A 12,160-nucleotide genomic window follows, 5' to 3' on the forward strand; every position below is an offset into this window, starting at 1 on the left:
CAAGACAACATAATGCATCCCTGGTGAAGTCTTTCCACTCTTTTCATTTGTAATTCTAATATAGGGTTTACTACTACTGCATTACCTCCCAAAGTGCCTTTGTGTCTATCCTGTCATAAGCCTTTTGTAAATCCATAAAGGCCTAAAAAACATCCTTACATTTTCCTAAAGCTTTCTCACATATCTGCCTTACCAAAAAAGAAAAGAAAAAAATCTGATCCATGCAAGCCCTACTTGTTCTGAATCCTCACTGTTCCTTACCAATTACTCCCACTGTTCCTCTCCTAATCCTCTCTATCAAAACCCTCCCATAAGCCTTCCCAACTATACTTAACAAGCTGATCCCTCTGAAACTACTACATTCACATTTGTACCATTTTTCTATTGTGGAATTATACAAGGCACTCTACCCTCTTATAGACAAACATTAAACAACCTCACCAGCCAGTCCACCATCACTGTACCTCCATTTTTTAGACACTCCACATGACACCCATCCAACCCAGGTGCCTTACCTGCTCTCATCATTTCAATAACTGCTTTCACCTCATCTTTCCTTATTTCTCCTCCATTTTCCTCACTCATCACTGTCATTTTCGTAGTACTTCCCACTGCAACTGCCTTTCCCCCCTATTTACTTTCAAAATTTTCTGTCATACTCTTATCCCATTTTACATCTGCTCTCCTCTTTGCCTCCTTTATCTTATGCTTTACTTCTCTTTTCTTTGTACCTCACATATGATTATCTCATCCTGTTTTGTAACCAATCTGTGAATGCTCAGTAAGGAGCTGAAAAAAAAAAATCCTTATTTGTAAATTAGTGGTTTGGCAGTTCACGCGATGCAAGCCTCTGTTTTGAACATTTGGTTGTTGTGATCACTTTGGCTTCACAATTCTGTTTTGAGGATAATGGTTATTTATGAACAAATTGGATTTTTTACCGTATTAAAATGTATTGAAAATGTTTCTTTTATATATTCCTGTACATAGTTTAGAGGAAGGAAAAGGTGTTGGATGGGAGTGGAGTAGGTGGGAGTGGATATATACCTTATGACTTGGCTACCTCCCTGGTAAGGGGGAAAAAACTCTTGGTAGAATATATAGACATAGCTTGGATATAGGTTTAATCTATCCTATACAAAATGTTTAGTTAAACATACCACATGCCATTTATATTCAGTATATAGAGTTTATAGATTTTCTGCTTTTGGTTTTGTCCACATTACCAACAGCATTGAGTACTTGCAAAATGTCTGTACAACGCAAGCAAGTCTCCTGAATAGAATCAGGGTAGTGGGGCAATGTATTGACCCTTTTATGTTTAAGATAGATGTTGAAAATTCAGATGGATGAGATTCTGGGAGTAAAGGAGTGTCATGGAATTGGGTCAGATAGCCTGGAAATTGACCTGTTAAACCAGTATAAATGAATGTACACTGCTGTAGATGGTAATAAAGTTTATGGTCGTGGAAGGTACCTCAAGTTTCTTTTGTATGTCTGACATTCTTTTATCCACAGGCCAACCTAGCACGTCCCCCTGCCCCAACGTACAAGCAAGACCTGAGTGATCTTTTTGACTACAAGTATTGCACCGATGTGGATCTTGTATTCCAAGGGGCAATATTTCCTGTGCACAGGGCTATCCTTAGTGTACGATGCCCTTACTTCCAGGTTTGTGCTCTCGTATTGTATAATAGTTATTTATGTGATCAGAGTTAGCTGGAACTAACCATTGCACTTTGATTTTTTTTTGTTACAATTGGCTATGAGCTTTGTAACTACTTGACACCAATATATTATAAATAATGGGAAAGGATAAAAATAGATAATAATAGTTACAGTACATATATGGGAGTTGGGAGATAGGGTTGATGAAAGAGTATTAGGATGGTTTGGACACATGGAAAGAATGAGTGAAGAAAGACTAGTAAAAGAGGTATGGAAGGCAGATGTGGAGAGAGTGAACATGAGGGGACGTCCTAGGATGAGGTGGATGGATGGGGTGAAGGGGGCTTTGGGGAAGAGGGGGATGTCTGTTGAGGAAGGACGGGAGTGGACAGAAGACAGGGGTGAATGGAGAATGGTTATATATGGATGATGTTGTGATGCATGAGGTGGAATGGGTGGGGGGTGAGGTAGTATGTGTGAGCAAAATTTGACGCAGCCCAAAGGGATTTCTCCCTGTCTTCTCCTTTTATGCATTGGGGGGATGGAGAGGGGGGTCGCCGATTTAATGAAGCAGCCACCTTGCTGTGGATGTGCTGTGTCTTGCGACACTGCTTCTGACCCAGGGCAGTGGACCATGTGCAGGGATGACCCGTCATCCAGGAGGTGCTCAGATAAGAGGGAGGGTGGAGGGGTGTGGAGTGTATTCAGGGGTGGAATGGGTGGTAATGATTTTATGCCTTTTCCTTTTTGGCCACCTCCCTTGTAAGGGGGAAAAAGCCTTGGTATATGTATGTATGTACATATACAAAGACCATTCTTCAGGTAAGGTGGGGAAGGTCCCTATACTGGGATGTTGATTGCAGAATTTAATGCAGTCCAGATGAGAGGGAGGGTGGGAGGGGTGTGGAGTGTATTTAGGGATGAAATGGGTGGGAGTGTTTTTATGCCTTTCCCTTTTTGGCTACCTCCCTTGGAAGGGGGAAAAAGCCTTGGTATATGTATGTATGTATGTATGTATAATTTAAAGTCTTGGAGAGTGCTAAGGTGCTTTGGGAATATGGAAAAAATGTGGAAAGTAGAAGTATAGTAGATGCCGTGAGCTTGAGAGGACGACCAAGAATGAAATAGTGTTAAAAGGGGTTTTGAAAGCAAATGGAATGTCTGGCTAGCAGAAAGAAAAGAGTGCAAAAGATATGAGTGAGTGGAGTGAGTTAGTAGATATATGAAAGAATGACTCAAACAGAAAAATGCTTTCATCTGCTGAATAATTTTTTTGAGTGGATGAGGAAGGGAGTCACTATATGCATAAATGATGGGAGTAAACCAGCTCAAGCTGTTTGGTCATGCTATGGAAGCACATTACTTTACTGTATTGCTATTGACCCAGGCTTGCTTTTGTTAAGTTGATTGTGTTCTTGGACTCAGCCACCTCTCCCCTTATCAGGGAGAGAAGGGCCATTAATATGTTGTAAGGGTGGCTGTGGGTCTTCTGCAAGAAGGCAGCAGATTGATTGATGAGGAGTGGCTAAGCCAAAGCATACAATTTGGCCTATTATACATGGGGGAAAATATGAAGAGAGCCCCTTTGTATCACCTCCATTTAGTCCCTTTTTGTTACATGCAGGGAAATTATTGGAGTGTTTGTTGTTGTCATTTGGCTGAGGGTAGCCATATTGGATTTGTGTGGTTCAGTGAACAGACAGGTGGCAGTGTTGTTGAGCTGCTATGTGGAGTGCTGGGTCCCCAGTGTAAAGGAAGAACATAACATAAGAATAAAGGAGACTGCAAAAGACCATAAGGCCTACACTAGGCAGCTCCGTATCCATCACCACCTGTCATCCCCATCCATAAAGTTGTCTAATTGTTTTTTAAAACAACTGATAGTTTCAGCGCTTACTACATGGTGACTGGAGCAAGTTTGGTCTAATAGGAATGATGGCAGTATTCTTGTTCATGTGAAATTGAAAACACAATATTTTAGTTTTATACTTACACTTCATTCATAAAGCTGATGGTGTTTTTGAAGCAAGTAATTGTTGTCAGTCTTCAGCTGAATGGCAAATTAATTATTTTTATTAATGTTAATTTTAGTTTGTAAATGATTGTTAATATATGTATCATTTAGAAAGATAGTAGCCATCCCTGCCTTGATTAGAATAGTAGTGTACTTCAAAGTATTTAAATCTTTAAATGTGTTTTTGATAAAGGCATTATTTTTTTCAGGAGGTCCTGAAGAAAATCCCAGGCTATGGCGCCCAGATTGGCGTTGAGATACGCACTCCGGGCATTGACATACCAATGTTTAGTGCCCTCTTACGGTACCTTTATACAGGGGAGTTCAACGCTTATGAGGGGCCAGGCAAAGCTTCTCAAGCCCGGCTTTCCAATTTGGACATCTTGATGCAACTGTGTGATGAATTTGGCACACCCAATCCTCTGGAGTATGATCTCCGATATCTGTTGGAATCTGGAGATTATTCGGACTGTGTGCTTGTGTTCTCATCAGCAGTGGGGGATGTCCAGCAATCTGGCAGTGGGGACAGTAGGGTGGGGGGAAGTGATGGGGGTGGACCACCCTCCGACTATGGCTTCCACAACCGACTGGAACTGTATTGTCACAAAGCCATTCTCAGTGCTCGGTCGCCTTTCTTCAGAAACTTGGTGCAGAGACGCCAGCGGTTCAGTGAGGACGCATATGAAAGGGCTCCTCCACAGCCAACAAGAATAGTTTTGGATCAGGGAGTGATTCCCAAACGATATGCTCGTGTCCTACTCCATGCAGTCTACCTAGACACCTTGGATTTATCGTGTATTATTCGAGACTCCACGAGTACCAACAGTCTAAGTGAAGCCCAGAGTATAGTACAAACTGGAAGATCTCACTTAACTGTAGTTGAAGAAGCTATGGAGATTTACCAAATTGGGCGATTCCTTGAACTGGATATACTTACTCAAGTGAGTTCCTATTATGTTTTAAATCTTATTCTTTATAATGATTGTATGCTTGTGCAGAGTAAGAATGTACCAGTGTGTAAGAATGTGCATTGATGCATTGCTTTTGATACAAGCAGTGGCCCTCTGGGGTGCATAGATGAGATGGTAGAATGGATTTTATTTTTGTACTGGGGTATTCAGTGTAAAGTGACTTGCACTCATTACTTAACCCCTTGAGTACCAGATGTGTGTTTTGTGACACCTGCGTGTCACGGCTGAGTGCACCCGCCAGGAACCGAGCGTGCTCCCCGTGACACGCACGTGTCACAGTTATAAGCTGTGTGTATTGAGGGCTCTCAAGGCCTCGGTTTCTGGGTTATTTCTACCCACGTGGTGGCAAGTGTCTGTGTTTACAAACATAAGGCTCCAGCCATTCGTGGGACGGTTTGAAACGTTTGTTTACGTAAGGTTGACGGGTCGGTAACGAAGGGGTTAAGGATGTTTTGGGGCACCCTTATGGACCAGAGCTATACATTATTCATCTGTGTTAGAGTAAAATTACTAGTCATAAATGATGGCTTGCTATTGTACTGCTACAGTCCCTTCTTTATGCTGTCCCCTAGATCCTGTTCTTCATTTCTATGACTACCTCTTCCTTGTTTGAATCTCCTTATGGGATGAATTGATGGGAATAGGGACCCCCTCTGTATTTTCCTCCTGTGAAATGTCAAAGCATAATAGGGTCAGGGAAGAGGACTCAACCAGAACCCTGACATTTGGGTCATTACATGTGCATAGTTGTAGTAGAGATGAGAGTTAAATAGAAGAGGTTGGTAGTGTACATGTGAGAAGAAAGATGGATATATTAGTATTGAGTAAGAAAGTGATAGGAAAGGGTGTGTTGGAGTTTGGGAGATGGGTGGGCAGGGTGTCAGGAGTGATGAGGGAGAGGAGTGGCACTGTTGTTAAGTGATGAGACAGATAAATGCATGGTTGAGTGGAGGGAAGTGTCTTTGAGAATAATTTGATTTGAGTGTGCAGAGAATTTTGGGAGGAATTTGAATGTAATGTAGCAAGATCTCAGTGCTAGAATAGATTAACTGATAGTTGGAGTAATGGGGAGGTACAGGGTGGCAAGTAGGAAATATAGTGGAGAGATGTTAGAGATGAATATTAAAAAGGATAGAATGATAATATGCGGAGACAGAGAGGGTGTTTGCTGATTAAGTGAACTAGCCTTGCTGTGAATGTACAGTGTCTTGCAGTATTACTTCTGACCTGGGCATTGGGCAGGAGACAAGATGACCCTTCATCCATGAGGAAATTAAGATGAAAGGGAAACAAGGATGATGAATGGGAGTGGAATGTGTGGTGCATGCCTTTGACTTGGCTACCTCCCTTGTAAGGGGAAAGAAGCCCTAGATATATAGATGGATAATAATAGCAAACAGTGTTCAAGAAGAGTGGCAAGGGTAAATATACATGGGACATGGATGTGTTAGTTGAGAGGTAGTTAATGATATGTGTAGTGGTATCCAAAAGGTGGATTGGAAGAGATTTGGATATGTACTCAGGGTAGGGCAATGGATTGTCAGGCCATCATCTGCCAGAAAGGGAATTAATAGTGGAGGGAGAAGGAAAGTGGGGGAGGCAAAGAAGTGCTAAAAGTGAGCAAATTAAAGGAAAAGGAAAAAGAAGAAGAATACCAGGTGAGAGAAGTATAGGTGGTAGTGAAGGATAAAGGAAATAGGAGGAAGAAGAATGGGCATGTTTCAAGATAGAAGTGCTAAATTTTACTAACTTGGTCTATGGGATAAGGAGGATAAGAGGAAACAAAGAGAAGCATGGAATGGAAAAGGCAGTGGTGGCAGGAAAGAAGTGAGCATGATAAGAATAGTTGCAAGATAGAATTTGGGAAGTATATGAGGGGTACAGAAGAGTACATACATATACCAAAGGCTTTTTCCCCCCTTACAAGGAAGGTAGCCAAAAAAAAAAGGCATAAAATACATTCCCACCCATTCCATCCCCACATACACCACTCCCATCCACCCCCTCCCTCCCTCTTATCTTGGCTCCTTCTGGATGACAGGTCATCCCTGCATCTCTCCCATTGCCCTGGGTCAGAAGTAGTGTCGCAAGACACAACATATCCAGAATAAGGCCACTTCATTAAATTGGCGACCACCCCCCCCCTCTATCCCCTCGTGCAGAAAAAGAGAAAATGGGGGAAAATCCCTTCAGGCTGCGTCAAATTATTTTTTCACACATACTCCCTTATCCCCCACCCACTCCCTTTCATGTATCACAGCATCATCCATACACGACCCTTCTTCATTCATCACAGCATCATCCATACACGACCCTTCTTCATTCACCCCAATCTTTTGTCTCTTCCCGTCCTTCCTCAACAGATATTCCCCTCTTTCCCAATGCTCCTTTTACCCCATCCATCCATCCATCTCATCCCTGGTTCCCCCCTCATGTTCATTCCTTCTACCTCTGCCTTCCACACCTCTATTACTAATCTTTTTTCACTCATTTTTTTCATGTGTCCAAACTATCCCAATACTCTTTCATTAACCTTATCTCCCAACCCACCCCCATTCTCCTCCTTGCCTCCCTGTTTCTTGCTCTATCCAGCCTAGTAACCCCTATCTTACTCCTCAGGCACCTCATCTCAAACACATTCAAACTCCTCCTCCCTTTCTCTTCTATGTTTCATGTTTCTGCCCCATACAGTGCTGTCAGCACAATCACTCCTTTATACAATCTCCTCTTAGCATTCATTCTCAAATGTCTATTTCTTATAATCTCATGTCACTTTTTTAATCCCCCAAGGCATTTACTTGCTTCCCTCAAACTACATTCTACCTTCCCCTCCACTCCTCCCATTCCCACCACATTCGCACCCAAGTATCTAAAACCATCTACTTCCTCCAGTCTCTCTCCCTTAATACTCACTTCCAGTTTACTGCAATTGTCTCCCCTTGTACATCTCATCACCTTACTTTTACCCACATTTATCTTCAAATTCCTTCTTTCACACACCTTCCCAGACTCTGTCACTAACTTCCTCAATCCCTCCTCAGATTATGCCAGAAGCATAGTGATGTCAGCAAACAACAACTGGCTTATCCTCCACTTTTCTCCATTTTCTTGAACCATTTCCAATCCCTGACCCAATATCCTTTTGTTTACCTCTCACACCACCCAGTTCATGTATAAATTGAACAGCCAGGGCAACATAACACATCTGTGGCAAAGTCCTCCCTTTACCTCAAACCACTCACTCTCTCCATTTCTGATTCTAACACAGGCTCTACTACTCTTGTAAAAACTCTCGACTGCTCTTAAAAGTTTTCTTCCTATCCCATAGCCTATATCTGCAATACCTCCCACAGTGCCTTCCTGACTACCCTGTCATTAGCTTTTTCCAAATCCATAAAGACCCCAAAAAAAAAATCCTTACCTTTTCCCAAAGCTTTTTCACATATCTGTCTTACCACAAAAATCTGATCCCTGAAAGCCCTACCTGTCATAAACCCACATTGTTCCTCACCTATTATTGTCTCTGTTCCTTTCCTAATCCTCTCAATCAAAACCCTCTCATAAGCCTTCCCAACTACACTCAACAAACTGATCCCTCTCAAACTACTACACTCACACTTGTCTCCTTTTCCCTTGTAAAGTGGAACTATACAGGCACTCCAGTCCTCCGGTACTGTACCCTCTTTTAAACAAACAGTTTTATGCCTTTACCTTTTTGGCTACCTCCCTTGAAAGGGGGAAAAAGCCTTGGTATATGTATGTATGTATATAAAATATGTTTTGAAAAGAAGTGAGGTGGGTGAGGTTGATAGAGAGGAGAAACTAAATAGTGCTGATGAACAGGTGCTAATGAAAGAGGTGGCAAGAGGAACATAGGAAGAGTATCTCAGAAAATTGTTGAAAGCAGAGGAGGATAGGAGAGTCTGATCTTGTTAGTGGGAGATGACAGAAAAATTATTGTGATGGAAGAAGACAGTGATGGTACTATAGGCAAAGAAGAGATACAGAGACCATTGGAAAAAATGAAAGCTGCTGAGTCATTTGGGTTTGATGGTTGTCTTGTGGATTTTTTGGTTAAGGGAGGATTAGTTGCAGATAATTGGCTAGTTAGATTAATTTGTGTGGGAGAGAAGCTTGTCTGCACTGGAATCATTGCGTGCATAGTTACACTAAACAAGGTATTAATGGAAGAATATGATTGTAGTAGTTTTAGAGAGGCCAGTCTGTTTAGTGTAGTTGGTAAGGTGGGACAGTGTCGAGAGGCTTATGGGGAAACAGTGGAGTAATTGGGGAAGAGCAATGTGAGTTAGGAAAGGAAGAGGGTGTGTAGATCATAGTAACATTTTTTTAGATATTTGTGATACAAAGGGATTTCTCCTAGTCTTCTCCTTTTATGCATGGGGGGACGGAGAGGAGGGGTCGCCGATTTAATGAAGCGGCCTTGCTGTGGATGTGCTGTGTCTTGCGACACTGCTTCTGACCCAGGGCAGTGGACAAGGTGCAGGGATGACCCGTCATCCAGGAGGTGCTAAGATAAGAGGAAGGGTGGAGGGGGTGTGGAGTGTATTTAGGGATGGAATGGGTGGGAATGATTTTATGTCTTTTCCCTTTTGGCTACCTCCCTTGTAAGGGGAAAAAAGCCTTGGTATATGTATGTATGTGATACTGATGTCATAGTTGTATTACGGTATGTGTAGAATGTGTTTTTGTGCTGGAATGTTTTTGAGCATGTCTGTTGATGAGTAATGATTGTAGTTCCAATTCTCATGTGTTGGTTTGTGTTGGCAAGTATGGTGCATGTGAGGTGGACCCATGTGTACCTTGTGTTGCATTTGATGGATGTGTGTCAAAAATTTATAGGTTTTGTGCATGTGAGATGTGTGTATGGGCCAGGAATGGTTTTGTTGTCTCCAGCTAGAAGGTGGGGAGGGCAAGCACTGGAGCAGGGGGATAGGTTGGTGGGAAGTGATATTGAGGATAAAATGAGTTTGTGGGCCAAATCATGAGAAAGGTGCTGGTCCTCTAGGGTCACACCTCCTTGCAGAGATAGAGATAAGTTAATGCCTTTGTAGCAAGGAGGCAGCTATTAATGTCTTCTCCATTGGTTCTATGTTCTCTCCCAGTCAGTAGTGTTGCCTCTTGCAAGCATACTGCTTAGTTCTTGGTTTGATAGTTGTCATGTAGAATGTTTGGCAAAGGGTGGAAAAGTTATAGTGGATTGGTTGGTAAGATTGTTTAATGTGTAACTAAGGGAAGAACAAGCATCAGTGGGTTTTTGGAATGCATGTATAGTTCCAGTGTACAAGGAAAAAGGGGACAGGTATGAATGTGGTACTTTTAGAGTGATTAGGCTGTTGAGAATGGTTGGTAAGATGCATGAGTGTATGCCAAAATTAATAGGAAGAGAACAGGGAGTGAATGGGGAAGAGCATTGTGGGTCTAGGAAAGAAAATGGGTGCATATTTCATGTGTCTGGTAAACAGGCATGTGAGAAGTTTTTGAAAAAGGATCAGGATGTTTAATGGGCTTTCATGGCTTTTGAAGTGTATGACAGGGTTGACAGAGAGACATTGTGGAGTGTATTGCAGATTATGGTATAGGGAGAAGTCTGTTTAGGGTAGCCAAAATTCTTGCACGAGTAGTAGGGCATGTGTGAGGGTTAGGAATATAGTTAATGCTTTGAGATGAAGGTAAGGGTTGTGTGATGTTTTATGACTATTCAGTGTGTTTATGTGTGGTGCTAGGCTAGGGATAGGAGTTGGTGAATGTGAGTGGAGGAATGTAGGTGTGCTAGTTATTTGCAGTTGACACTGTACTTATGGCTGATTATAAAGAGTGACTGAAGGAGTTGGTGGCAGGGTTTGGAAGGGTGTGTGTGAAGAAAAATCTGAAAGTAAATATAGGTAAAAGTGAGGTTTTGAGATATACAAAAATTGATGGTAATAGGTTGGATGTGAATTTGAAAGATGAGAGACTAGAGGAAGTGGAGAGGTGTAATATGTGGGGTCTCATGTGGCGATGAATATAGAATTTGAGATTGAGGTAAATTACAGAGTAAAGGAGGAAAGTAAATATTTTGGGAGAATTAAAAGTGTTAAAACTGGATATCTGGAGACGAATGGAAAGGGAAGGTATAAGGTGATTGTTTGCATGGCACCTTGTGTAACAGATATCTCATTTGAATGCTACAGAATGCAAAAGTCTGAAGATATTTGAGAAGTATGGTATGTCTGAGAAACATTTCAGAAATATGGTGGAGGTTACAATGGTGGATAGAGTGAGAAATAAAGAGGTGAGATGGGGGAGTAGGGGTGGAAAGGAAGCTGGCATATAGGGTTGATCAAAGAATATGGGTTGGTTTAGGCATATGGAAGGAATGAGTGAAGAAAAACTAGTATAAAGAGTGTGAAGGCAGAGGTGGATGGAATAAACTTGAGGGGAATACCAAGATTGGGATAGACAGATAGGGTTAATGGGAACTTTGGTAAAAGGAGAATGTTGTTGAGCAAGGAAAGAAGACAAGAGATAGGTATAAGTTGAGAGTGGTTGTGAATTGATGATAAACTGATACAGCCTGAAGGAGTTTCTCATTTTTTCTATTTAGTCATATAAGTGGATGAGGAAAGAGGGTTGCCATGGAAATAAAGGGATGGACAGTTCTTGGGCCCTGCTGTAGATGTGTTGTCTTTATTCATTAATTTATACCTCATCCACAAGGAACCAAGAGATTTTTAAAAGGGAAACAAATGGGTGTTGGATGTGTGGAGGTTGTGCATGTGCCTCAGTTGGCTACCTCCCTTATAAAGGAAGCCTTTTGATATATAGATATAGAGGATAGGTGTTAAAGGATGGATAGTATGCAAAATGTGGAAGCAAAGCAGAGAATAGGGGCTGAAAGAGAGCAGTGGGATGGGGCACATCAAAATACTGTGGTGGTTTGTGGTTTGGGCATAAGAAAAGAATGAGTGAGGAAAAACAAATAGAAAGTGTGGAATGCTGAGGTGGATAGAGTGAATTCAAGAGGAAGGGATGGATAGATGGGGTAAATGGGGCTTTGGGTGCAAGGTGAATGTGTTGAGTAAGGAAGAATGAGTGGATGAAGAAATAATTTGAACTGAAAGGATCTTCATGTCTGTTGTTGTTGTCATTCTCTAGACTGCTTGGCCAAGCAGTTCCTTCTCCTTGAGACAACAGACAAGATCATTCCTGTTCTTATGTGTTGGACCTGTTGTGGAAATGTTGTCTCACTGCATTGTCTTTAACCCAAATGGTGTTATGGTGGGGGACAGGAATGGCCTTTTGTCCATGAGGTACTGAGATGGGAGGTGGTGATTTTTGGGTTTTGGATAGGTGTGGGACGAGTATAAGGTAGACGTATGTTTAGACCTGCCCCCCCCCCACACACACACTCAGTGGAGAAAGACCTTTTGATATGTACAGTAAGTATGTATGTATGGAATATTGCATTGAAATGAATGGAGGCTGTTGCCAGTTACTTGAAGGCCAC

General features: G+C 41.9%; 1 protein-coding gene across 5 annotated transcripts in view; it reads left to right on the forward strand.

The window, feature by feature from the left end:
• Window positions 1-12,160, forward strand: part of LOC143023342 (BTB/POZ domain-containing protein 7) — a 65,977-nt gene that overhangs the window by 19,400 nt on the left and 34,417 nt on the right. For all 5 annotated transcript variants that reach the window (XM_076181875.1, XM_076181870.1, XM_076181865.1 and 2 more), the window contains 2 exons: window positions 1,519-1,671; window positions 3,892-4,623. In XM_076181875.1, coding sequence (XP_076037990.1) covers window positions 1,519-1,671; window positions 3,892-4,623 — 885 coding nt within the window. The remainder of the gene's footprint in view (window positions 1-1,518; window positions 1,672-3,891; window positions 4,624-12,160) is intronic.

The sequence above is a fragment of the Oratosquilla oratoria genome, chromosome 3 (assembly GCF_046742065.1).
Source record: "Oratosquilla oratoria isolate Oo_2021 chromosome 3, ASM4674206v1, whole genome shotgun sequence".
Taxonomy (NCBI): Eukaryota; Metazoa; Arthropoda; class Malacostraca; order Stomatopoda; family Squillidae; genus Oratosquilla; species Oratosquilla oratoria.